The 27,769-nt window shown below is 56.2% G+C and overlaps 1 protein-coding gene across 2 annotated transcripts in view; it reads left to right on the top strand.

The window, feature by feature from the left end:
- The window catches only part of CRTC1 (CREB regulated transcription coactivator 1), a 73,861-nt gene that overhangs the window by 20,686 nt on the left and 25,406 nt on the right, over positions 1 to 27,769 (top strand). The window contains exons 2-3 of one of the 2 annotated variants that reach the window (XM_065874360.1): positions 25,473 to 25,589; positions 26,818 to 26,865. In XM_065874360.1, coding sequence (XP_065730432.1) covers positions 25,473 to 25,589; positions 26,818 to 26,865 — 165 coding nt within the window. The remainder of the gene's footprint in view (positions 1 to 25,472; positions 25,590 to 26,817; positions 26,866 to 27,769) is intronic. The other variant, XM_065874361.1, reaches the window with a different exon arrangement.

Genomic DNA, 27,769 nt, shown 5'->3' on the forward strand with positions numbered 1-27,769 from the left:
ATCCAACAGTTGATCCCCTTTACCCATTCCACCCTCTCCGCCCCCCGACTCCTTCCCCTCTGGTAACCACTACTCTGTATCTACATGTTTGTTTTCGTTTGGTTTGGTTATTTACTTATTTATTTACTATTTCACATACAAGTGAAATCATAGGGTATTTGTCTTTCTCCATCTGACTTATTTCCCTTAGCCTAATATCCTCAAGTTCCATCCATGTTGTTGCAAATGACAAAATGTCATTCTTTTTTATGGCTGAGTAGTATTCTGTTGTATACCAGCACTACCTCTTTTTTTTTTTTTTTTAAGAGGGGACTTTTTAAAAATTTTAATTTATTTTAAACCAAACAGAGCTTTTTAAAAAAAATTAATTAATTAGTTTTTGGCTTCATTGGGTCTTCGTTGCTGCACGTGGGCTTTCTTTAGTTGCAGCAAGTGGGGCTACTCTTCGCTGCGGTGCGTGGGCTTCTCATTGTGGTGGCTTCTCTTGTTGCGGGGCACGGGCTGTAGGAGCGTGGGCTTCAGTGGTTGTGGCATGTGGGCTCAGTAGTTGTGGCACATGGGCTTAGTTACTCTGCGGCATGTGGGATCTTCCCAGACCAGGGCTTGAACCCATGTCCCCAGCATTGGCAGGCGGATTCTTTTTTTTTTTTTTTAATTTATTTATTTTAATTTATTTATTACTTTTAGCTGCATTGGGTCTTCGTTGCTGCGTGTGGGCTTTCTCTAGCTGCGGCGAGCTGGGGCTACTCTTTGTTGCGGTGTGCGGGCTTCTCATTGTGGTGGCTTCTCTTGTTGTGGATCACGGGCTCTAGGCACGCAGGTTTCAGTAGATGCAGCACATGGGCTCAGTAGTTGTGGCTCGTGGACTCTAGAGCGCAGGCTCAGTAGTTGTGGCGCACGGGCTTAGCTGCTCCGCGGCATGTGCGATCTTCCCGGACCAGGGCTCAAACCCGTGTCCTCTGCGTTGGCAGGTGGATTCTTAACCACTGCGCCACCAGGGAAGCCCTCTATTCTTAATTTTTTTTAGGAACCTCCATACTGTTTTCCATAGTGGCTGCACCAACTTAACATTCCCACCAACAGTGCACGAGGGTTCCCTTTTGCCCACGTCCTCACCAACACTTGTTATTTCTTGCCTTTTTGATAATAACCATTCTAACAGGCGTGAGTTGATATCTCATTGTGGCTTTGCATTTCCCTAATAATTAGTGATGCTGAACATCTTTTCATGGCCTGTTGGTCATCTGTGTGTCTTCTTTGGAGAAATGTCTATTCTGCTCCCCTGCCCATTTTTAAATTGGTTTTTTTTGTTGTTGTTGTTGAGCTATATGAGTTCTTTATATATTTTGGATATTAACCCCTTATCAGATATATGTTTTGCAAATATCTTCTCCCATCGGTGGGTCGTCTTTTCATTTTGTGGCTGGTTTCCTTTGCTGTGCAGAAGCTTTTTAGTTTCCTGTAGTCCCTTTTGTTTATTTTTGCTTCTGTTTTCCTTGCCTATCTAGAGACATACTAGAAAAATATTGCTAAGACTGATGTCACAGAGTGTATTGCCTGTGTTTTCTTCCAGTAATTTTATGGTTTCAGGTCTTACAGTTAAGTCTTTAATCCTTTTTCAGTTGATTTTTGTGTATGGTGTGAGTTGGAGGTCTAGTTTCAGTTTTTTGCACGTGGCTGTCCAGTTTTCCCAGCACCATTTATGGAAGAGACTATCCTTTCTCTGATGTATGTTCTTTACTCCTTTGTCGTAAATTAATTATTCATATATGCGAGGGTTTAATTCTGGGCTCTCAATTCTGTTCCGTTGAACTTTGTAGCTGTTTTTCTGCCAGTACCATAGCATGACGTTTTCGAGGTTCATCCATGTTGTAGCATGTATCAGTGCTTCATCCCTTTTATGGCTGAGTAATATTCCATTGTATGGATGGATCGAGTTTGTTTATCCATTCATTAGTCAGTGGACATGGGTGTTGTTTCCACCTTTTGGTGATTGTGACTTGTGCTGCTATGAACATGGTTGCACAGGTTTCTGTTTGAACACCTGAGCTCTGTTCTTTGGGTCTGTAACCTAGGAGTGGAATTGCTGGGTCATGTGGTAATTCTGTGTTTCACTTTTCGAGGACCCACCAGACCATCTTCCAAGAGCCAGCTGGTTTTGCAAACCACCCTTTCCATGTTCTGTGTTGCATCCCAGCTTGGGAGCTGGGGCTTTGCGCCCATTTACCGGTCCTTCACCTCCCCTCCCCACTCACTCCCAATTTTATTGGGATTGTCTTATTTTATATTGTGGAGGTTTGAGTTGTTTGCACACAGTCCTGTAACCGTGAGGCTCACCGCTAGTTGCTTCTAGCTTAGTGTCTGGGGGCTCGATGCAGGCTGGGATTCCTGCCCTGGTCCATCTGGAATATTCCATTTATATGCGAAGACGTGAAGGCACAAGGATGTTGCATAACATGCCCAGGCACAGAGCCCCAGGGTGTAGGCCAGAGCAGGGAACCCCTTTGTGCACACCTAACTGCATGCCCAAGGAGGTGCCCCTGGATGCCTGTGCAGTGGCTGCCAGCAAGTCCCCCGCCTTGCTGTGCCCTGTACCCACACAGTCCACTCCCTGTCCCGGAAGCTTGGCCTGCGAGTGTGGAAACCCACCCTGAAAATAGCAGCCACGTGCCTCCTGTGGGGCAGCCTGTGCTGGACTCCTTCCCTCACTCCCAGGCCCACCCAGAGGCAGCAGAGTGGCAGTGCTCACTGGGGCCCATGCAGTCCCCCCACGGGCCTCCAGTGTGACACCAGGCAAGTGACACGCACCCAGGAAGACTGAGCAGCCGGGGGTCAAGGGCGCTCCAGAAATCATATTGGCTCTATTTCTAGGAAGATGGCATTGTGCGTGTACAGACATGGTGGGGTCTGGGCAGCCTCACAGTATGGACCTGGAACATATTTGCAGAAAAACTGTTGCTCTGTGAGCAAACAGCAATAGCCTCCCATCCACTGGTCATGTTACTGCTGGTAGGCCTGTACCACGCTCACCAGAAGGGTCTCTGCAGAGCTTTTGTATTTCAGGATGGTGGGTTAGGGACTGGGATGTTATTCCCACATCCGGAGGGGCGGAGATGACCTCGGGGGCCTCCCCGCTCTGGCTGCGTCCTGTTGCCTGCACCTCCGTGCTTCCCTCAGCACCTTTCCGGGGCCCTTCCTGCTACCCCTGGGCTCTGGTGCCACTGCACCCAGCTGGAGGGCGATTTGGGGGAGGGCCCCCTGAGAGTCTTCAGGGACAGTTCAAGCACTCTGTTTATTAGTTTTCCTGGGGCTGCCACAACAAATGACCACAAACCTAGTGGCTTAAAACAACAAGAATTTATTGTTTCATGGTTCTGGAGGCCAGAGGTCCAAACTCCAGATGCTGCCAGGGTTGGTTCCTTCTTTGGGCTCTAGAAGAGGATCCTTCTTTGCCTCTTCAGCTTCTGGGGGTGTCTCTGAGAGAGGCACTTCCGGGTGGGAGGGGTGTGAGCGTGTGCACCAGTGAGTGAGCACACGTACGTGTGGATGGGTGTGCCCACGTGAGTGTGTGCGCGCGCACGTGTGTGTGCTTTCAGTACTGGGTGTGTGTGAACACAGTCGTGTGAGTGTGTGTGCCCAGACATGCATGCCTGCCTCTGCACGCACATGTGAGCGAGGTGTGTGCGTGTCTCGCCTGTGGTGTCTGTGCAGCCTCTCCGTGAGGATGGCGGGCGCTGGGTAGGAAGTCAGAATTTGCAGAGCTTCGAGGGAATCCTGACAAGAGTGAGACGGGGGCTGAGAAAGCGGCTGCTAGATTGGGGTGTCAGGGTCCGAGTGGGCTTCAGTCAGGAGCCACGGGGAGGGCTCCTCCCCCTTATCGGTCTCTGGGCGGTGGCCCTTGGGGTCAAGTGTGCCCTGGAGCCCGGCTCCGTCTTCTCGGCGGCCCGTGAAGAGGATCGGGGTTGCAGCCCCACACTGCATGCTGGGGTGGATTCACTGCGGGCTGGCACAGCCCAGGGGCCAGGTCCTCCCCTCTTCATCGGCAGCCCCACTTGACCCCAGGGGGCTCGGAGGCCTGCAGACGCTGCTCCCATCCTCCCGGGCCCAGGGGAGGAGGCAGGCCTGAGTGCTGGGCAGGGAGCAGCAGATCAGGGCTTCTCGGAGGAGGGGGCTTGGCATGGGACCCCCAGGTCGGGATGCAGCTGTTCCCAGAACTGGGGGGAGCGTGGGCAGGAGGAGGGGATGCACACACAGAGGTTCTGGGGGGAGAGGGACGGACTCGGCTACCTCGGGACCGAGTGACGGGGCAGGGGGGCAAGGGAGAAGATGGCGGGCACAGCCAGCCCCCCAGGGTTGGGTTCGATTTTCACTGATTGATTGATTATTGAGGTGAATTTCATGTAATAAAAGTAACCATTTAAAGAGAACAGTTGAATGGCATTTAGTATATTTACAATGTTGTGTGACCACCACCACTATCTAGTTCCAAAATATTCCCACCCACCTCCCCCCGCCAAGAGGAAACCCCAGGCCCGTGAGCAGTCACTCCCCACCCCCTCCCCCAGCCCCTGGCAACCACTAATCTGCTTTCTGTCTCTGTGGATTTACTTGTTCTGGACATTTCACTTAAATGGAGTCATACAGCACGTGGCCTTTGGTGTCTGGCCGCTTTCATTCGGCATGATGTTTTCGAGGCTCACCCACATTGTAGTGTGTGTCAGTGCTTTGTTCCTTTTATGGCTGAGTGATGTTCCATTGTGTGAATGGACCATGTTTTGTTTATCCATTTTCCCATCAGTGGCCACTTGGGCTGTCTCCACCTTTTTGGCTGCTGTGAACACGCGTGTACAAGTGTCAGCGTGGACGTAGGTCTTCATTTCACTGGGGCACGTACCAAGGAGCGGAACCGCTACATCCCGAGGTAGCTCTTCTTAACTTGTTCAGGAGCTGCCAAAGTGGGGTTGGCTTTGATTTTAACTAGGATAGCAACCTACTGGTGTGTTTAAAACAGGAGCGTGACACAATTGGAACTTAATTAAAGAAGGGAAGAAAGGCTTTCCTGGCAGCGGTGTGCGGAGACGGCTTCGGGCAGGGGGATCGGGGAGGAGGTTGTGCGGGCATCCTGGTGCAAGGTGACGCAGGCTGGGAATGTAGACGGGGCACACAGGGGCCCTGGAGGGGGAGCCGCTGGGACTTGCTCACAGAAACAACAAGGGGAAGAGGGAAAGGGGAAGCCGTGGGATGCTCCCCTGGCTGCCCCCGCCTCTTCGGCCCCGCACTCAGGCCTTCTCCAGCCCGGCCCGGCCCCCTCTCTGGCCTCACCTTCGCGTGGTCTCCTCACCACGTCACCCTGCCCGGCTGCTCGTCCCCACAAGCCCTTGGCATTCACCGTTCTCAGCCCTTGTCTTTGCTTTCTTTTCCTTGGGGGGCACGGCGTGGCCCCAGGCTGGTGACGGTTCCTGGGACATGTCCACTGGACACGACAATTCCGAGTGGGGCCCACCCTGCCAGGCCGACTGTGGTCTGAGGGCAGTGAGGCAGCCCTAGGGCTGACCCTGCCCATCCCCGTGCCTGGAGCAGGTGCCACCCAGGGCCCCGCTGGGGGCTGGCGGTCTTAGGGGCTCAGGCAGGGCTGTGAGAGCGCCTGAGGGGCACAGGGTGGGCCTGGGCAGGCCCGGGATCCTGCTTCCCAGACCACAAAACAGCGTGCAGTGTTAATATGTAACTCCAGAGTTGTGCTGTGTCAGAAAAATGGAACATAAAAGCTATTTTGGGCCCGTGGTAATGAGGGCATCTCGCTTTTTTCTTATCTTCCCGTGGCCCCTTCCATCCTAGGGGGAGGCAGCATGGAAGGAGCCACTCGCGAGAGGCGGTCTCAACCCAGAACCTGAGTTCTGTGTGGAGGCCATTTTTAAAAGTCACTTGTTTGGCATCGGCCCGAAGCAGCTGCTGGCAGACTGCCCCGCGGCGCCGGGGATCCCGGAGGCCGGCAGGTGCTGACCCCTACGGCGTGCAGAAGGCTGTGCTCCCTGCTGCATCTGGCACCTGTCAGAAACTCAGTCTGATGTTTTCAAGGCGGGCCGGGCAGAGGGAGGCGCAGGACCCATCGCGGCCCATCTGAGTCCGGCTCCCTCCCCGTGCCGGGGCCGAGGGGCCGCTTGCTAGGAGGCAGCCCCGGTTTCCAGTGGCTGGCATCCCAGCTGGTGGTTTGTGTTCTCCAGTTGGTGATGAGATTTAAAATTAAACTGCAGAGGGTCCATTCTTTCAGCTGTAAACAGAGACACGTGCTCACACGTTCCAGAAGCGGTGTGTATTCGGAGTAAAGGTGGAGGAACTATGAGTTTCAGAGTCCCCCGCCTCTCCCCATGTACAGCACGCACGCACTTGTAAGTCCTCAGGCCCGTCTTGGTGTCCTGTGGCTGCTGTAACAAATGACCATGAACTGGGTGACTTAACAGCAGAAATACATCTCCTCTCACGGTTCTGGAGGCCAGAAGTCCCAAGCAAGGTGTGGCTGGGCTGTGCTCCTTCCGAAGGCTCTAGGGGAGGATCCCTCCTGGCCTCTTCCAGTTTCTGGTACCTCCAGATGTTCCTTGTATTGTGGCCGCATCATCCCAGTCTCTGCCTCTGTCTCCACGTGGCCTTCTCCCTTGTGTGTCTGTGTCGCTTCTCATCTTCTAAAGACACCAGTCATTGGACTGGGGCCCACCCTACTACGGTACAACCTCGCTTTAACTAATGAGATCTGCAAAGACACCGTCTCCAAATAAGGTCAGATTCCCAGGTACCGGAGGTTAGGACATGGATGTATATTTTCGGGGGACACAATTCAACCCACAACAGACCCTCCACCAAGCAGGTCCACTGGCCCTCAGTGAGGCCCCAGCTCCCCGAGAAGTGCAGTGATTTGCCCTGCCTTCATTCAAGCACATGGGGGCGCAGCCTAGTATGAGTGGGGTCTTCACTGGGCACAGAGCCGGGGGTTTGTGGACGTGTACTGCAGGCCCCTGGTGTCCCTGCCTAGGCTCGCTGCATCCCAGGCACCCCGCAGTGCTTCCCTGTGAGAATCATTCCGACCCCGCCTCCATCCGGCCGGGGAGGCACTCCCAGCCCCATGCTGCAGATGAGAAAATCGAGGCCAAGAGGTTACAGATTTGCCTATGGTCCCTTGGCTGGAGAGCAGCAGTCCACGGGTTTGGGGAGTAGGAGGGTGGGCACAGACACAGGCTGTCAGCCTTACAGCAAACCTGGTGGAGTAGGTTGAATGGTGTCCCCCAAACATGTGTGTCCAAGTCCTAACCCCTGGAACATGTGACTGTGACCTTTGGAAAAAGGGTCTTTGGAGGTGTGACTAAGTCAAAGGTCTTGAGACGAGATTGTCCTGGAGTTGGGTGGGCCCTGAATCCAGTGATTAGTGTCCTTCTAAGAAGGCCGTGTGAGGGTAGAAGCAGAGATTGGCGTGATGGAGCCATAAGGCAAGGAACACCAAGGATTACCAGCCGCCACCAATTTTTAAATTGAGGTGAAACTCACATAACATAGAATCCACCATTTTTAAGTGAATAATTCAGTGGCATTTAGTGCATTCACAGTGTCGGACAACCGTCATGTCTGTCTGGCTCCGGAACATTTTTATCATCCCCAAGGGAAACCCCGTACCCATTAGCAGTGACTCCCTACACGCCCCCTGCAGCCCCTGGTGACTCCTAATCTGCTGTCTCTGTGGATTTACCTGTTCTGGACATTTCGTATAAGTGGAATCCTACACTGTGTGGCCTTTTGTGTCTGGCTTCTTTCACTCGGCCTGATGTTTTCGAGGTTCATCCACGTCGTATCCTGTGTCAGTGCTTCTTTCCTTTTTATGACTGAGTAATATTCCATGGTGTAGCCGGACCACATCTTTTCTATCCCTTCATCCGTTTAGTTGTTTCCGCCTTTTGGCAGTTGTGAACAGTCCATCCACAGTTTGTAAACGTGTTTACATATGACCTTCAGTCTCCCCACTTCTGTCTCTGTCCGCCGGTTCTAGCTGTGGGACTGTCTGACCTCTGGGGACATGTGGTGGCACCACCGTGAGGTTTAAAGTGTCAGAAATTCATGCCTGTGGTGGGTTTGGTGTTTCCAGTAGTGGGCTTGGTACCTGCTGGACGGAGGACCTTGTGGGGAACTCTGGAAGGCCCGGGCATGTGCTTATCTGTTTGGTGTCTTTTGCCTCTGGGCCCTTTGTTTGGGGGAGGGGGGTGCCTAAGAGGGCCGTGTGACCTGGATGCTCAGAGGGGCCTGTTAGTGAGAGGGGTGTGGGGCCCTGATGGAACTAGACGGTCCCCAAGTAGCCTCTGTCCCCTCAGAGGCCCTGGTGCTCTCAGAGCCCCCAGAAGGCAGATCGTGAGTCAGTGCGTCAAGGGTGGTGGCGTCCAGTGTCGCCCGGTGGGAAGCATGGCAGTAATGTGGGTGCCCTGGTGGCCTCCTCAGGGCTCCGTTGTCCACTTTGCAAAGTGAGAGGCCAAGATGACGGAGCAGTGACAGCTATTAGGTCTTAGACTGAGGGAGTGGATATGTGGTATGTAGTTCTTTGTGCTTGCTGGAGTTCAACTTCGTTTTCAAGTTAAAAGAGAGAGGTAATAGGGCACCATCTGTGCGTGGGGGAGGGGTTCAGGGCCCGCCCACCAGCCTCAGCTTCCCCTGGGAAGGGGAGATGGCCGCATCTGTCCTGGCTTGGGCGATCTGTGGGTATGAGTGTCTTGGGGCTGCTGTAACAAGTACTACTGACTGGGGGGCTTCAAACAGCAGGAGTTTATTCTCTCACAGCTTTGGAGGCCAGAAGTCTGAAATCAAGGTGTCAGCAGGGCCATGGCTCCCTCTGAAAGTCTGGGGGCAGAGTCTTCCTTGCTTCTTCCAGCTTCTGGGGGCTCCCCCGTTCCTTAGTGTGTGACTGCATCACCTCAGTCTCTGCCTCATCTCCACGTGGCCTTCTCCCTGTGTGTGTCTCCTCTTCTGTCTCTTATAAGGACACTTGTCATTGGATTTAGGGCCCACCTGGATAACGCAGGAAGATTTCTCCATGCCAGGATACTTTCCTTAATTACATCTGTAAAGACCCTCTTTCCAAATAAGGTCAAAGTCACAGGTTTCTGGGGTGAGGACGTGGACTTAAGTTTTTAGGGACGTAAGTGAACCCACTGCATGTGCCTGAGCTGACCCACATCAGGTGCTTGGTCGGCACCTGGTGGGATGTGGGAAGGTGCCATTTAGGTCTTGCTGTCACCATCTTCGTTGCCCTCGTCAGTTAGGGGCTTCTGACCCTGTCGCCCACCCAGCCCTGCCTTGTGTCACCCCAGCACGCCTGCTCTGTCCCTCCTACCTCCCATGCCCTCTTGGTGGGCCTGCCCGCAGCTGGGGATGCCTCTCTGCATCCCCCAGGTACACTGGGTGGACATCTGTGACTCACTTTCTGCATGTGAGATCACGCTCCCACCACTCCCCAAGCCCCTTGGCCTGAGTCGGGGGGAGCCTCCTCTCTGACCTCTGACCTCTGCGGGGCCTCTGCACCTCAAGCAGCCTCCCTTCCCCTGCTCCATGCAGCTGGGGCATCTCTCCCCATGGCCTCCAGGGAGCCCCCCGCCCTCACAGAACCCCTCACTGTCAGGATCATTGTGTTGGCCTGTTTTCGGGTTCATGTCAGTCTCTGGCCTATGGAGGACGAACGTGGAGTGTTGGGTCCCCGCTTCAAGCCCAGGTGGCCCCAGTCACCCTGGTTATGCGATTTGCCGTGGCCCTTCCTTTAACCTGGAGTTCCTCCCTTGTCCCCTGGGGCATTTCTGGGGCTGCCGGCCACCCTGCAGCCTGCGCACTTCAGCTCCTGTTCCCACTTGGGGTTGTCCCTGGAAAGGGGATAGCCCAGCCTTCTCCCGGGTCAGCCTGCGCCTGCACGGACCAGCCACAGAGATGGTCTAGAAATTGCAACAGAAGGTGGGTTCCCCGTCATCCACCTCCAGCCCTGGGGGCAGGCGTGTGTCCCCTGCTCTTCTCTGGAGGATCCTGCCATGCAGCTCGGGCTTCTCGCTCTGCAGCTCTGCGACGCTGCGGGAACATCTTGTGCATAAATCTGCCTTTTGGACCATCTTCCTCAAGAGAGCTTCCCAGAAGTGGGATTACAGGTCATAGGGCAGGAACATCGTTTAGGCTCCCAATGGATGCAGCCAAATGGCTCTGCAGACGCTGCCGGCCACCTGCCTCTCAGGGTCTGGGTCATTTCCTCTGTAGCTGACGTGTGCTGGGCGGGTCTGTGTGCCGACCTGGCTTCACCCCTCAGCCCCTGGGTGACAGCGGAGGAAGTGAAGGAGAGAGCACGGCCCGGGAGGCCCAGGGGCTGCAGGAGCAGGGTTGGGGCTTGAGCTTTGAGATGTTGCCGTTATGGGACGGACGGTTCTTAGTGTGGGACTCGAGGGGACACAGGACTGGGTGACTCTGATGGGTTGAAGAGTGTCCCCCCTCCCCCAAGTTCATGTTTAACCAGAACCTGCAAATGGGACCTTATTTGGAAATAGGGTCTTTGCAGATCTCATCAAGTCACCGTGAGGTCATCCTGGAATAGGGTGCGCCCCGGATCCAGTGCCTGGGGTCCTTACAAGAAGACAGAACAGAGTCACATAGGGAGAAGGCCACGTGAAGACAGAGGCAGAGATCGGGGTGACACATCTACAAGCCCAGGAACACCATGGACTGCTGCAAGCGACCTGCAGTCAGGAGAGAGGCCTGGGACAGATCGTCCCTCAGAGCCTCCTGAAGGGTCCAACCCTGCTCACGCCTTGATTTCAGACTTCTGGTTTCCAGAACGGTGAGGGAATAAATTCCTGTTTTTTAAGCCACCCAGTTTGTGATCATTTGTTACGGCAGCCCCAGGAAACTTGTTTAGTGCCCCAGAGTGGGGGGTGGACATAGAGGCCCCTGGGGTCAGGGTTCCTGCACCCACAGAAGCACCCTTCCCGCCATGCCTCTCCACGTGGCGAGGCTGCCAGGGGTCGGGAGTGTGCACTGTCCTGAACCACCACCCCACTCTTTCTTTTCTATCTTTTTTTTTTTGTTACTAGGCAAGGAACTTTATTAACCTGGTTCCAAACATTATTCCCAGGCTTCTCCAGCTTAATTAGCTACACAGAATGAGTTGTGGGTAAGCAAAACTGGGAAAGAACTGCAGCGTCTAAGGGGTTTGGACTTAAACATATCAGAGATCTAGATCTTATCAGCTCCAGAAATCAAGTAACGTTAGAACACAGTCATAGTAGAAATGGGCAGCTCCAAGTAACTTCTTCAAGCCTGATCTGCTTTCGAAGTTCACTTGATTATTCTGTTGGCCTCACTCTTGGAAGCCCCTCTGGCCTCGAGCCCCCCAGCCCCGGGGCCTCCCCCCAGAGCCTCCTGCTGGGACCGGGCTGAGTAGCCCCCCTGGAGGCCGGGAGAGCTTCCTGAGGTCACAGGTGAAACCAGGTGCGTTTGGCCATTTGGAAGGGGCCTCACTGTGTGCTAGGCTCGGCCGCCTGCCTTGGGGGAGGCTCAACCACGCTGTGGGGACCTGCTGCCTAGACAGATGGGGTCGGGGCTGGCGCTCGTGTGCAGGCCATCCTGTGCCTGTGGGGCAGTCGGCCTCCTCTCCCATGGACGCCAGGCTGTGGAACAGGGGAGCAGCATCTCCAGTTGGCCCTGCTGGCAGCACTGGGCTTTGCCTTTGGGCTTGCAAAGCATGGCTCCCCTGCTTCCCACTTGGGGCCCCTCACACCCCTCTAGGACCTGTCAGGGCTTGTATAGGGCAGGGGTAGGAGAGCAAACACCGGGCCCTCCTGGGCTACTGCACACACCTTCCCCGCCGACTCCCACCCTCTGAACCTGACGGTGACGGGCTGTGACCCTGCAGTCAGTGTGTGGTGAAGGGGTTGGGGGCAGTCATGTTGCTGAGGCCCCTGCTCACTTGATCCCACCCCAGCCTGCTGGGATGCAGTGCCCAGGTGCAGGCCAGTGGGAGGTGTGCAGCTCCAGCGGAGCTCTGTGCCCAGTAAGACCCCTTGTCCCTGTTGTCCCACCTAGTGCAGCCCCCAGAACCTTGGGGTGCGATTGGCATAGTGTTGGGGAAGGGTGCCTTGAGGACCTTCCAGGGGCATGTCTTGGGGGGCGGCCCTTCTGCAGCTCCCAGTGTGCCAAGACTGCCCCGCCTGGTGAGTCCACTATGGTGTCACCAGCCCCTGGGTCTCCAGCTGGGCGTTCACTGCTTCCCTGTGCTGTCACGGACTGGGCACCTGTGCTTCCCTCCCCACCACTCTGCAGTAACTGCCCATCAGAGCTGGCCTGACTTTGTCTTCCCTCTCTTCCTGGGCTTCCACTTCTGCCCCTAATGTTCCCTCTGCCTAGACCCTTACTTCTTCACCCTGGAGTATCACCTTAAGGGTCCCCATCACCGGCCTTCCCCGATCATCCATTCTCAGGGTCCCCATCTCCCCCAAGCTTGGCTCTGAGTGGTCCTGCCTCCTCTCTGGGCCCCCAGAGTTAGTTTCCTAGGGCTCCTGTAGCAAAGTACCTTAAGCTGGGAGGCTTAAAACAACAAAAGTCTCTCCTGGGCATGTATCCAGAAAAGATGAAAACTCTAATTTGAAAAGATACATGCACCCCAATGTTCAAAGCAGCACTATTTACAATAGCCAAGATACGGAAGCAACCCATGTGCCCATTAACAGATGATTGGATTAAGAAGATGTGGGGGCTTCCCTGGTGGCGCAGTGGTTGAGAGTCCGCCTGCCGATGCGGGGGACACGGGTTTGTGCCCCGGTCCGGGAAGATCCCACATGCCGCGGAGCGGCTGGGCCCGTGAGCCATGGCTGCTGAGCCTGCGCATCCGGAGCCTGTGCTCCGCGACGGGAGAGGCCACAACAGTGAGAGGTCCGCGTACCACAAAAAAAAAGAAGATGTGGTATATTTATACAATGGAATACTACTCAGCCATGGAAAAGACTGAAATAATGCCATTTGCAGCAATGTGGATGGACCTAGAGATTATCATACTAAGTGAAGTAAGTCAGAGAAAGACAAATACCATATGACATCACTTATATGTGGAGTCTAAAAAAATAATACAAATGAATTTACAAAGCAGAAATAGACTCACAGATATAGAAAACAAACTTCTGGTTACCTGAGGGGAGGGGGAGGGGGAGGGATAAATTAGGAGTTTGGGATTAACAGATACACACTACTATATATAAAATAGATAGACAGGGACTTCCCTGGTGGTGCAGGGGTTAAGAATCCGCCTGCCGATGCAGGGGACACAGGTTTGAGCCCTGGTCCAGGAAGATCCCACATGTCGTAGAGCAACTAAGCCCGTGCGCCACAACTACTGAGCCTGCGCTCTAGAGCCCGTGAGCCACAACTACTGAGCCCGTGAGCCACAGCTACTGAGCCCGTGAGCCACAACTACTGAGCCCGCGCACCGCAACTACTGAAGCCCGTGCGCCTAGAGCCTGTGCTCCGCAGAGGCCACCACAATGAGAAGCCAGTGCACCTCAATGAAGAGTAGCCCCCGCTCGCCGCAACTAGAGAAAGCCCACGCGCAGCAACGAAGACCCAATGCGGCCAAAAAAAAATAAAAAAATAAAAAAATAAACAACAAGGACCTACTATACAGCACAGGGAACTATATTCAGTATCTTGTAATAACCTACAATGGAAAAGAATCTGAAAAAGAACAGCTATATATATATTTGTGTAACTGAATCACTTTGCTATACACCTGAAACTAACACAACATTGTAAATCAACTCTACTTCAATAAAAAAGTTGTTTTGGAAAAAAAAAGAATTTAATAACAATATAAGGATCAAAAAATACCAAACAGGGCTTCCCTGGTGGTGCAGTGGTTGAGAGTCTGCCTGCTGATGCAGGGAACACGGGTTCGTGCCCCGGTCCGGGAAGATCCCACATGCCGCGGAGCGGCTAGGCCCGTGAGCCATGGCTGCTGAGCCTGTGCGTCCGGATCCTGTTGCTCTGCAACGGGAGAGGCCACAACAGTGAGAGGCCCGCATACTGCAAAAAAAAAAAAAAAAAAAACAAACCCCAAACAGATTCAAAACAAAACCAAGAACAAACAGAAAAAAAAAAAAAGAAAACAAAAACCCGGAAATCTACTCCCTCATAGTTCTGGAGACGGGAAGTCCCAGATCAAGGTGTGTGCAGGGTTGGATCCATCTGGGGGCTCTCAGTGGGAGTCTGTCCCAGGCCCCTCTCCCAGCTCTGGTGGCTCCTCGTAACCCTTGGCTGTAGCTGCATCCTCCGATCTCTGCCTTCACCTTCACACGGCCTTCTCCCTGTCCGTCTCTGTGTTCTCTTCTTCGGAGAGCACTAGTCGTTGGATTTAGGGATCTCCCGAAATCCAGGATGACCTCATCTCAAGAGCCTGAACTAATCACAGCTGCAAAAACTATTTTCAAACAAGGTCATATCCTGAGGTTCCAGGTGGGCATGCAGCCCCCGTATAGTGGCTGAGCCGATTCACCCTGGGCTGTTCCTGCTCCTCGGTGCTGCCTTGCACGTGTCCCCACCCAGCCCCCACCCGTGACCCTGGTGGACAGGCACATGACTTTACATTTGGGCCACTGATTCTGGAAACGCCAGCCGTGATTGTCCACGCATCACATCTCTGTCTTCGGCAGCCCCGGAGCAGCACGCACCACTTGTCACCTCCGCCTCACTGACTCCCGGGACAGGTCCAGAGAAGACCTATCCTCGCAGGCCACCCCACCCTACACCCTAGGGGCTCCTGCTGGGAGAGTCCTGGGGTCCCTGGGCTTTGCCTGGGCCTGGCTAGCTGTGGGTGTTCCCAGAGGACTCAGGGTGTGGGGCGGTTCTGGGCTTCCCAATTCCAGATACAGCTGTTAGGAATTCCCTGGTGGTCCAGTGGTTAGGACTCTGTCCTTCCACTGCCGGGGGTGCGGGTTCGATCCCTGGTCAGGGAACTGAGATCCTGCCTACTGTGCAATGCAGTGAAACGAAACAAAACACGGGACTTCCCTGGTGGTCCAGTGGTTAAGAATCCACCTTCCAGTTCAGGGGACGCGGGTTCGATCCCTCGTCAGGGAACTAAGAGCCCACGTGCCATGCGGGGCAACTAAGCCTGCAAGCCGCAACTACTGAGCCTGTGCGCTCTGGAACGCAACAACTAGAGAGAAGCCCGCGTTCCGCAACGAAGGGCCTATGCGCTGTGACTAAGACCCGATGCAGCCACAGAAATAACTATTAACAAAATACAACAACAACAGATACAGCTGTCGATGGTTGCTTCCTCAGCTCAGGATGGGAGCTGGTCACTGGGGCACCTATGGAGGCCAGGCAAGCAGGGCCCCAGCCGTCAGGGCCTGTTGGCCCACCAGACAGACACAGGCTGGCAGCTTATCCGTGAGAGGGTGCCGCGGACCGAACTGTGTTCCCCAGATTCCTGTGTGGAAGCCCTAGCCTCCAGTGTGACCCTGTGTGGAGATGGGGCGTGCAAGAGGTGATTGAGGTGAACTGAGGTCATAAGGAAGGGTTCCTGATCCGATAGGACAGGTGTCCTTATAAGAGGGAGAGAGAGACTCCTCACTGAACACACCCCAAGGAAAGGCCACGTGAGGACACTGGGAAAAGGCAGCGTTCTGCAGGCCAACAACAGGGCTCTCACCAGAGGCTGTGCCGGCACCCTGATCTCAGACTCCAGCCTCCGAAACTCTGAGAAGTACACATCTGCTGCTTAAGCCACCCAGTCTGTGGTATTTTGTTACAGCAGCCCGAGTTAATACAGAGGGTTATTTTGGAAGTAAGGGGTCAGGGTAGGCTTCTTGTCATGTTTGAGCTGAAACCCAAAGGATGAGGAGGAGCTCCATGGAAGGTTCCAGAAAAGGGTGAGGTGGGTGCAAGGGCCCAGAGGCAGGAGGCAGGGGAGGGCCTTGTGGGCCACCGGGAAATTGAGGTTTGCCAGGAAAAGAGCCTGGATTGTAACCGAGGCCCCGTCCCGTTTCCCAGGTGACCTCAGGGCGAGCCAGTCATTCTCCCCGGGCCTCAGTTTCCCCCCTTGTAAAACGGAGGTGAAGCCATGTCTCCCCATCTCAGGGCTGCTTCAAGGCCCTACCCAGAGTGGGTGCCTGGCTGGCGGGCAGGGGAGAGAGGCCCCCCAGGAGCCAGCTGTGCTGCATTCAGACCCCAAGAGACCCTTCCTACATCCCAGCCTGACCGTCTGTGCTCAACAACGGCCACCAACGAGGGAAACAAAACATGCTCAGAGCGGACCCTCCGCTTCAGCCGGGGATGGGGATTTGGCAGCGGCAGCAGGGCCTGATTAAAGGCATTCCGAGGCGCACTCGGTGTTTGTGTATCTGGTTCTGTATTTACACTTTGGGAACGAGTGAGGAGGCAGCTGGGGAGTGTCTCAGTCGGCCAGGGGGCCGGGGGCCGGGGTGACTCAGCCTGGAATCCACGCTCGGCCACATGCCTGTGATGCTTTCATTCATTCCTGAGTTCATTCATTATTCCTTCCCATGCTCGGTAGACGTGTAATGAGAAACTCCAGTGTACCGGGCACGCTTCGTGGGGGCAGCCTGGCTCTCCTCACTGTGGAGCTGTCAGTTGGCGTGGGGGCCCATGGTGAGGTGGGACCGGGGCAGCAACAAAGTTAACAGCAGTGAATTATTACTGTTTTTGGCCGCACCTCACGGCTTGCAGGATCTTAGTTCCCCGACCAGGGATTGAACCCGGGCCCTTGGCAATGAAAGCACAGAGTCCTAACCACTGGACCACCAGGGAATTTCCAACAACAGTGAATTAAAAATGTACCAAAAGCCTAAATGTAAGAGCTCAATCTATAAAATTCCTAGAAGGAAGCATAGGTGTAAATCTTCCTGGACTTGGGTTAGGTGATGGAGTTTTAGATGTGACACTAAAAGCACAAGCAAAAAAAAAAAATAGATTAATTGGAGCATATCAGCATTTAAAACTTCGATGCATCAAAAGACTGTCAAGAAAATGAGATATTTGCAAACCATATAGCTGATAAGGGATTAAGATCCAGAATATATAAAGAACTCTTATAACTCAACAAGAAAAAGACATACAACCCAATTTTTTTAAAAGGCACAGGAATTGAATAGACCTTTCTCCACAGAAGATGTACAGTGACCGATAAGCACATGAGAAGATGCTCAACCTCAGTAGTCATCAGGGAAATGAAAATCAGAACTGAAATGAGATACCACCTCCCACCCATCAGGATGGCTACTGTCAAAGCAACAGACACTAACAAGTGTTGATGAGGATATGGGGAAATTGGGACCCTCGTGCCCTGCTGGTGGGAATGGAAAATGGTGCAGTAGCTGTGGGAAACAGTCTGACAGTTCCTCAACAAGAGAAATACGGAGTTACCGTATGATCCAGCAGTTCTACTTGGAGGTACATACCTGAGAGATTTGAAAACAGGGACTCAGATACTTGTACATGCACATCCACGGCAGCACTAGTCACAGTCGCCAAAAGGTGGGACAACACACGTGCGTTAATAGATGAATGGACAAAATGTGGTCCATCCATGTGGTGGAATATTATTCAGACATAAAAAGGAATGAAGCTCTGACACGTGCTGCCGTGTGGACGAACTCTAAAAACACCACGCTGAGAGAAAGAAGCCAGACGCAGAGGGACAGATAGTGTGTGATCCCATTTCTGTGAAATATCAAGAACAGGCAAATCCACAGACACAGAAAGCAGGTTAGTGGTTGCCGGGGCTCTGGGTGGGGGGATGCGGAGCAACTGCTAATGAGCGCTGGGTCTCTTTTGGGGTGATGAGAATGTTCTGGACCTGGCTAGAGGTGATGGTCCCACGACACTGTGAATGTACTAGATGGTACTGAATTGTACAATTTCAAAGGGTTCATTTTTTTTATTTTTTATTTTTTTGTGGTACATGGGCCTCTCACTGTTGTGGCCTCTGCCGTCGTGGAGCACAGGCTCCGGACGCGCAGGCTCAGCGGCCATGGCTCATGGGCCCAGCCGCTCCGCAGCACGTGGGATCCTCCCAGACTGGGGCACGAACCCATGTCCCCTGCATCGGCAGGCGGACTCTCAACCACTGCGCCACCAGGGAAGCCCCTCAAAGGGTTCATTTTATGTTGTGTGACTTTTATTTTGATAACAAAGAAAAAAAATGTTTAAGAAGGGAGAAGAGTGGTTCCGGGCCTTCCTGGTTGGGTACCTGTGCAGGCACAGCCGTCTCCCTCAGAGCCCCAGGTTTCCGATCCTTTCCAGAGCGGGCAGGAGAGGTGTGGGGAGAGACGGCACGACCCACAGATGTTGTGAATGGAGCCTGGGAGGGGCGGTCTCCCCTCCCCAAACTCATGTCTGGTGCGCAAGCTAAGACCAGGCAGGCACTTGGGGCCAGGCCTTGGAAGGAACCTGGAGGGACACAGCTAGACTAACTGGGGTGCACACACCTCTCAGGGACTGCTGGCCCCGGAAAATGCACTGGCAGCTCCACGTGACTCAGAATCGGACCCTTTCAGGGGCTCTCTGGGGCTCCCTCCACAGGCCCCTACTGCTGCTGGAATACTTGGAGAACCTGATGAAGCCCTGGTCTCTCCCTCCCAGGGAATAACCCCCAGAGGTGACCCCTCTGCTGTTGGCAGCCTGCTCAGCACTCAGGTCCCAGAAGGATCCTGCACTTGAGATGGGATTTGCTCTCCACCTCCCTCTCACGCGTGGCTCTTTGTGTACTTGGGAAGCTGTCTGTTCTTCCTCGGGCCTCAGTTTCCCCAGAGTCGGGGAGTGGGCTGTCCCATGTGGATGCAGGAGAAACATTGTCCCTGCCTGGGATTCTGAGCACATCGAACAGTTAGTTGTTCCTGCATTCACATGTTCATCTGTTACCTGGTCTCTCAGTGCCCGTGTGAGTGCCAAGCTACTCCATTGTGCCAGGGTCCTTGCAGGGCTGACGGTCTAATGGGAGGAGATAGACCTTGGTCGGGTGGTTTTGGATAGTGAGCCGTGGAAGGAAGGAGGTGACCCCGTGGGGGAGAGGTGCGCAGTGTTGGGCTGGCCCAGCGGGAAGAGCCTTCTGGAGGAGGGAGGGCCAGTGCCAAGGCCCTGAGGCAGTTACCTCAGCTGGTAGAGCACAGTGGTTGGGGGAGGGAGAGCAGAGGGCCAGACAGTGCAGGCCTTCGTGGTGAGAGGGGGAAACAGGTCTGCTGAGAGCTCACAGCTCCTCTCTGGTGCTCTGCTGCGGCCCCCATGCCTGCCCTGGCTTTGCAGGACAGAGCTCAGCCTTCAGCTACTCCCCTTAATTTCATTAGAAGCTTGGCCAGTTGCCATGGTGGTTGCTGATGGACCTGACCGAGGCCAGCTCCTTCTAGACAGCGAGGCCTGGGAGGGGTTGGCAGATGTGAGTTTGCTGTATCCTGTGGGGGTCCCAGAGGACGGGGGCTGCCCTGGAGAAGTGATTGCATCTGCCATGCCTTCCCAGGGCCATGGGCCCCCATGCTTCCCCAGCCTTGTGGCCCCCACTCCTCCCAGCCCCTCGGACGCTGCCAGGATCGGGGGTTGTGTGCCCAGTAGGGATGTGGACACAGACTGGGGATGCACGCTGTGACAGGCAACCCTGTGGGGTCCTGTCAGCAAGGGGGTTGGGAGAGGCTGGAGAAGCCACCCATTTATACACGGTTCTGTAGGGGGAGTGGGGGTCGGGTGGGGGAGAAGGACTTTGTATGGGGGGGGTAGGGCCAGTCCTCACTCAGGCTGTGTCAGGGGCCGGGGCGGGGGAACCCTGTGTGGAAACGAGGGGCCCCGGGCGAAAGCAGGACCTGAAGTGGCTTTTTTTTTTTTTTTTTGTGGTACGCGGGCCTCTCACTGTTGTGGCCTCTCCCGTTGCGGAGCACAGGCTCCGGACGCGCAGGCCCAGCGGCCATGGCTCACGGACCCAGCCGCTCCGCGGCATGTGGGATCCTCCCGGACCGGGGCACGAACTCGCGTCCCCTGCATCGGCAGGCAGACTCCCAACCACTGCGCCACCAGGGAAGCCTGAAGTGGCTTTTTATAGTGAGTCTTGTGTTGGGTCCCCCTTGACAGAGCCGAAATGGTTGGGTTGATGCTCTGACTATAAGCTCCCGGAAGGGCTGGCGTGCTCTGATCTGTGATGTGATGTGGCCTCTGGGACACACTGCTGTCCCAGCCACCCGCTGGTCCACAGGGTTATGCGAGAGTCAGGTTCCAGGAGTGGAGTCTGTGCCCCACTTGGCCATTTCTGAGCTTGATGGCCCTGGGCAATTCCCTTGCCCACTGAGTCTCAGTTTTCCCATCTGGAAAGTGGAGTGTGCTGGTAACCTCCTCAAAGGGCCTGTCTTATTACTATTTTTTTTCTTTTTGGCCTCACTGCACGGCTTGTGGGATCTTCCCCGACCAGGGATTGAACCTGGGCCACCACAGTGAAAGCCTGGAATCCTAACCACTAGGCCACCAGGGAACTCCCAAAGGGCCTGTCTTAGGTTGAATTGTGTCCCCTCAAAAGATGTGTCCTGGGGACTTCCCTGGTGATCCAGTGGTTAAGACTTTGCACTTCCACTGCAGGGGCCACAGGTTCGATCCCTGGTCGGGGAACCAAGATCCCCCATGCCTCATGATGCCCCCCACCCCCCGCAAAAAAAATACGTCCACGTGCTCACCCCTGGAACCTGGGAATGTGACCTTACTCGGCAGGAGGGTCTCTGCAGGTGTAATTAAGGGTCCCAAGATGAGATTAATTCTAAATTAGGATGGGCTCTGAATCCAATGACAGGTATTATTCTAAGAGAAAGGAGAGGGGGATTTGAGACACAGACACAGAGGGGAAGGTCGTGTAGAGACAGAGGCGGAGATCGGAGTGAGGCAGCTGTGAGCCAAGGACGCCTGGAGGCCCCCCCCCCCACCCGCGAAGCCAGGAGGGGCCTGGGACGGATCATCCCTCAGAGCCTCTGGAAAGAACCAACCCTGTCCACACCTTGATTTTGGACTTTCACCTCTTGAACTGTGAGGGAGTGAATTCCTGTTGTTATAAGCCACCCAGTCTGTGGTAATTTGTTATGGTCGCCTCAGGACACTTGAGACAGGGCAGTTGTGATGCTTAAATGTGCTGAGACTTGAGAAGGGCTCTGTGGCCCATGGCGGGGGCTCAGGGGTGCCGTCTGCAACACTTGGGGTGGGAGGGTGGCTCAGAGGGTGCCTAAGGTCTATGCTGTGCTTCCTGGTCATCTGTCGTGTCCCCATCGGCCTCAACCCTGAAACACCTCTGACCCCTAGGGTGTGGTGCCACGTCGTTGGTTGGTTGGTTCACACGTGGGAGCAAGAGGATTTGAGAGACACGAACTGGACTGTTCTGGAAAGATCTGGGGCTGCAGGATGCTGGTGGGAGGCAAGGCCAGACATAAAGCAGCACTTCCTGAGGGTCCGGCGCGGCCCCACGCAGTGCTGGCACCAGACACATTGTGACCAGTAGACCGTGAATCTCAGGAGCCCGCCACCTGGCGGTTACAGGATGGGGATGGTGGACAGGGTTCATGGGCCAGGCATTTTGGATGGGGCAAACGTGGCTAGACAAACCAAGGGGCATATGGAAAAGGCCTGGGTCAGTCAGTGGTGCTATCATTTTTCTTCCTTTTGACCCAGTAAAGGAAGAGGGTAGCTTTAGGGGAAGCTGGGCAGGGTGATTCCGGGACTCCCTGTGTCATCTTTGCAGTTTTTCTGTGAACCGAAAACTTTATTAGAAACAACAACAGCAGGGCTTCCCCGGTGGCGCAGTGGTTGAGAGTCCTCCTGCCGATGCACGGGACACGGGTTCGTGCCCCAGTCCGGGAGGATCCCACATGCTGCGGAGCGGCTGGGCCCGTGAGCCATGGCCGCTGAGCCTGCGCGTCCGGAGCCTGTGCTCCACAACGGGGAAAAAACAACAACAACAACAAAGCCAGAGGCCAGTGTGAAGGTGGCTTGGGGGGGCCTTCTCCTTGGGTGGGGTGTCAGGGAGGCCCCCCCGAGGGTGGGTGTGGAGGGGGAGCTGTCACAGGCTGAGGCCCTGGGGGGAGTCACAAACTCGGGGTGCTTTGGGGTCAGGTGGCCAGAGGAAATGAAGAGTGGGGAGAGCAGAAGGCAAGGAGGCCACCGTGAAAGCGTGGGTGATGGGGCATCTGCCTGCCCTCAGCATCTGGAGTGGGGTCCACTCTCACGGTTGGGGAGCCTGGACTTGGACCCCAGGCTGTCTGACCCACAGGCCAAAAGCAAGGGGGAGCCTGGGAGTCACAGCTCCTTTGAGCCGGTGGGCCTTGTCCAGGCTTCACTGCCCTGTCTGTGCCTGCCTCTGCCAAAACCCATGAGGATGGGGTGAGGGGAAGGGGTGGCCCAAGCCTCCTGAGGGCATCAGGAGTTATGTTGGTGTCCTGAAACGTTCTTATATGGCCTCCAAATGGGACTGTCACCTGGCTGGTGAAAGTCACCTCCTGAGAGTGGGAGCAGTGGTGTTCATTCATGGATTCATTCATTCACTCATGTATTCTGTGTTTCTTTGTTCTACCAGCAGGTGCTGCTGAGTCTTAGACCCTGGCTTGGATGCCGGGTTTATGGCGAGGTTGGGGGTAGAGTACGGTAGGAAGTGCCATCGAGGGGGTACAGAGTGAGGACCACTGGGTGGAGGGATGCACGAGGGACTGTGGCTTGACAGCAGGAAGAGGCATGAACGTCAGCGTCAGGCGGCTTGTTAGACCCTGACTGGTGGTGTCCCTCTGCTCTCCTCCTTGTGGACCCTCTGAGGCATCAGGCCCATGGGTGGAGCCCAGGCTGGCACCTCCTCACCCCAGGACCTTACTCCTGGGGTTTCCTGGCCAGGCCTGGGATGGCAGTCAGCCCCTGCAAAAGTTAAGGGGGTCCCTGAGACCACCTTCACATCTGACACCAACTGCAGAATTCGAGGGTTCCCAAGACTACATTCAGCTCGGCAGTTCACTGGAAGGACTCAGGAGTCACTGAAAACCATCATACGGTCACGGGGTCTGTTACAGTGAAAGGACACAGATCACAGCTGGCGTGGGGCGGCGGCCAGGAGACTTCCCAACACAGAGCTACAGGTTGTCCCTTCCCGGGGAATCACATGGACAGTGCTTGCTTCTCCCAGCACCAGTGTCTGATGACATACATGGGGGCTGTCAACCAGGGATGTGCCCCAAGCCTTGGTGTCCAGGGTTCTTATTGGGGTTCGCCACGCAGACTCTGCTGACTGCTGTCTGCAGCTGCCGCAGAGGGTGAGCTGGTATTGCATTGGCCTGAGACCTCCACCCGCAGTCACACTGTTGGCAGAGATACCCAGCGTGGCCCGAGGACCTAGGCAAACAGAGACACTCTTTTATCAGGCAGGGCTTTCACTTCCCAGGAGCTGGGGGCAAAGGTCAAACTGCACTGGGCCAGGTTAACTCTCCTGCACAGCCCCACATACAACCGAGGGTGAGCACAGGGGTCCCCCAAAGGACAAGTGGAGCCCCGCACTGTGTCCACTCCAGAGGCTGCACCACAAAGCCTGACATTCCCAAAGCACAGTGGATGGGGGTTGGGAACCATCAAGGGAAAGAAAGGCTCCGCCAGAGGGCCACTGTTGCAGCAGTGCACAAGCCACGAGCAGCCTGTCCCCAGTCTGGGCTCCCTCTGGGCCGGAATGTGGCAGCTTTGCAGAGTACTTTCCTGAATGCCGCGGTTTCCAGAGCTGGCCGTTCAGCCTGGGACAGAAGCACGTGTGTTATAAGCACTTCCTGTATCTCACACAACCGGCGTTTGTGCACACACACTCACCTGGACCACCCACTCTAGAGAGGGGGAAACTGAGGCCCAGAAGGGGGCTGTAGCTCCCCAGGGCCACATGGTACTCGAGAGGTGGTTCTTGAGAGGTGGATGTAAGGCTAGTTCCTGCCACGTGGCTCAGACACAAGAAGGGCCTGGGGTGGGGGGGGCGGGTCTCGGGTCCAAGGTAACCCGTGCCCATCGCCCATCCTACTTGGCCTCCCCCTCTGTCCTGACCGGGGGCTAGCCTATTTCATCTCGTGCAACCGCAGGGAGGGACACAGTGGGGTGTTCACGGTGAGCGTCTCCAGCCATTGGAGACAGAGCCTGGGCCGGACCCTACAGATGCCTGAGAACCACCCGCGGACGAACGGAGCAAGGTCAATCTCCCTCCTGGCTCCACCGCAGCTCACAGGAAACAGCTGTTTACCTGGGTGAGGTGCTCGGCCGGGCGAGCAGCCAGTTCCCGAGCTTCACTTCCCCCTCCGGTGTCGGAGGCCCCCCAGGAAGCCGGGACTGGCGTGGGAGAGCCGGGCGGTGTGGGCGGACAGCAAACGGAGTGCTGCCAGGAGCTGTTTGTGAGGGAACGTGAGCCGGTCTTGTTGTGTACACAGCGTTGACCCTAGCAACCGCCCCAGCCGGCTGGAGCGGACACCCACCTCTCCCCGGGTGCCCAGCTGCCACCCCTCCGTCACAGCACCTGCATCCCAGCCTGGGCAGACTGACGGGCTTTGGGGACCTGGCTGAGGGCCTAGGGCCACCGGTGGTCTCAACCAGGTCACGAGCATCTGCTATTCCTGGCAAAGTGGAATCGATGCTCCAGCGAGGAAAGGCCCGGTCCCAGCCCCGCACCAAGGCAGCCGTGGCTGGTCAGGGAGCCCTGGACTCCTGGTTCTGAGGCCTGGCCCAGCAGGACGAATCCCCACGCGAGTGATGGGCAGAGGACTGTGCAGGGTTGCAGCCACCCCAGACGAAGGCTCTGTAATGCGTGAGGCTGGCGGGGCAGGCAGAAGGAGCCTGGGGGCTTGGGCAGGACTCCTTAGAACTCAGGCGGGGTCTGGCAGACCCTCTCGCCCTGTGTGTGCTGTCAGAGGGATTGTACATGCTGCACTTTGAAAGCCAGCACTGCACTTCTGAGTTGGCCTCTCTGATTCAGGCCAGTGGAAAGACAATTTCTCCTGTGTCCGGGCGTAAATTCGCAGCCTCTGGCCCGCACCCCAGGAACGCAGCCTTTGGCGTGATAAGAAATGGTTCCCCTGGGGGGGGGTGAGGGGCCTCCTGCACAGGCTCCAGGCTCCAGGTCCACTTGATACTCTTGCTTATTCACAAATTGTCTGAATCAGCTGGCGACGCCCCCTCAAGTTCATGGAGGCAGCACCCCCAGGGCGAGTTTCCTGCCTGGGGAGGGCCACCTGGGGGTCTCGGGTCTCTGATTCTGCTGGTTTTGGTGGAGAGAATCATGGCTCCTTTGAGAATCTGAGTCATGGGGGTGCCACACCCTCTGTGCCCGGTGCCACTGACTCCACTACTTGGGGCCCTGGGGAATGGTGCTCCGCAGGGTGTGCTCAGGAACCACACCCCCCCCCGCTCCCCCCACACTGTAGCTGTCGGTTTCTCTCTTGCAGCTCCAGCTCCAAAAGTCCCAGTACCTGCAGCTGGGCCCAAGCCGTGGCCAGTACTATGGCGGGTCCCTGCCCAACGTGAACCAGATTGGGAGCGGCACCGTGGATCTGCCCTTCCAGGTGAGCCCCCATTCCTCTCCCACACCACCTCCCACCTGGAGTGTGTTGCAGTCTGGGCCCTGGCCACAGAGCCAGAGAGCGTGCATGACAGCCTGTGAACAGCTGGGGTCACCAGACAATTGCCGCCGCCCACCCAGCCCCCGCCTACTCCTTCCCCTGGGATGGCCTGGCCAGGCCTCACCCGGATCCCCCCTGCCCATCCTCTTGTCAGCAGAGCCCGCAGAGAGGCCGAGGTCTGGCTGTGAGTGTTTCGGCAGCCGCTACACCTGTTGGCCGGCTGTGCGGCAGCGGGAACTGCTCAGGGCCTCTGGGGCTTGGCTCCGTCCCGCTTCACTAATCCGCAAGCCCAGCAATTCTCAGAAGGAGGCCCCTCAGCCTGACCCCACTTGTCTGCAAACGTTTTCTGGCAGAGACCCACACAGCACAGCTCCCGCAGGCCGCATAGCTGCCGCGCACGTCCTTATCATAAGTAAGAACAGATAAGGTCCACCGCCTGCCCGGTGCAGGGCCGGCCTCTTCTCCTGGGCCATGTCCCTCGACCCTGGTCCGCAGGTGGAAGTGGGGGCACGGTGGGCCCAGGAGCGGGGCCGATAGCTGGGCCCGCCGCCCCCCGGCACGGTATCTGGACTCCTGCAGGGACAGGTCCGCCGAGCAGCCACGCACTTGTCCCGTTGCTGGGACGGAGCCCCAGAAACAGCCACGTCCGTTAGCATGTTGACAGGCCAGGTGGAGCTGGGTCGCTCCCACAGGGAGCTCAGTCCCCACCCACCCCCCAGTCATTCCTCAGCTTGTACTCCTCCCACACTGCTGCTGGGATGTGTCAGGGCACCAGCCCAGGGTCCCGCAGGCTGGCTTGGGGTCCGGCTGGCTCAGCTCTGAATCCCCAGGGCCTCTTGGAGCACGGCCCTCCTCACATGGCCTCCACATCAGAGCAGATAGATGCATGGGGCTGTCATGCTGATCTTCACATGCTCCAAAAGCCTCACCTCTTTGTCAGGGCCCTTTCTAGTTTGGGTTTTCTCCTCTCCTCCCTGGCTCCCCTCTTCCTCTGTTTCCCCATCCCCTCCTCCGTCAGACAGTGTCTCTCTGGGCATCCCCAAACTTGGCCCTGCCTGAGGCTGCTGTAGAGCCCCCGAGGGCCGAGGGTGCATGGGGGCCTGTTGGGCTTCCCACTGGGGGGCCAGGCGAGGCAGGAGTGTCTCAAAGTCTTGGTTCTTTGCATTTTCAGCCCAGCGGATATCTGGGGGAGGCTCTGGCAGCGGCTCCTGTCTCTCTGGTAAATGAGCCCCTGGGCTGAGGCCTCGGCATCCCCGGCACGTGTGCGGGCGCTGGGTATTCCCGTGCGGCCGCCCCCATGGCCCAGCGGGAGGTGTCCCGTCTGCCAAACGGAAGCAGATTCGCTCTGCACCCCCTTGTCTGGGGAAGTGCATATGGTCGCGTCGAGAGACCCCTTCCCCGGGGGATCCTAGCATGCGTGCCAACGCTGCATGGTTCGTTCCTGTGACACATGCACACGCGTGTGCGCGGATCCTAACTCGGCCTGGCGAGCTGGGCTGTGGCTGGGCCCGAGCTTCTCTGTGCCTCTGGCTCTGCTTCAGCCGCCTTGGTTTCCCCTCTGGGCTTCCAGGCGTCTCTGGGAGGAGATGAACGGCCCCTGTCCTCTGGTGTCTGTGCCTGGACAGTGAGGTTCCTACCCTCCCTCGGTCACTGCTATCTCCCGGGCCCACAGCCTTTTGGAGGCAGAAGCACAGAAAGACCCAAGCTGGCAGCGTCCTTGCTGGGTCAGAGAAAGACAGGGTCCCTGGACGCCAGGGGTCCCCAAACACCAGGGAGAGCAGTCAGCCCTGAATGCTAGCCGAGGTTTTCGGACAGGTGGAGAAGAGCAATGAGCCAGCCAGTGGCATTCTTCCGGAGGAAATTGATTTTTGCCTGGCTGCCCAGAGAAGACAGAAGGGCCCGAGGGCCAGATGGCCAGGTAGGAGGCTGGTAGCTGCCTCCAGAGCTAGCTAAGGCTGCCAGTCTCACCCCAGTCAGATGGTGAGGGGCCCATGGCACCAGGGCTGGTGGAGAGCAGGCTCTTGGGGACCTCAGGAGCATGGAGCCAGGAGCGGGAGCCGGACGTGACCGGGGGGGCCTCATGCCAGCCCCAGGTGCTGAAAGGGAGCCCCGTCCAGCCAAGC

Source organism: Phocoena phocoena, chromosome 3 (assembly GCF_963924675.1).
Source record: "Phocoena phocoena chromosome 3, mPhoPho1.1, whole genome shotgun sequence".
In the NCBI taxonomy this organism is placed as follows: domain Eukaryota; kingdom Metazoa; phylum Chordata; class Mammalia; order Artiodactyla; family Phocoenidae; genus Phocoena; species Phocoena phocoena.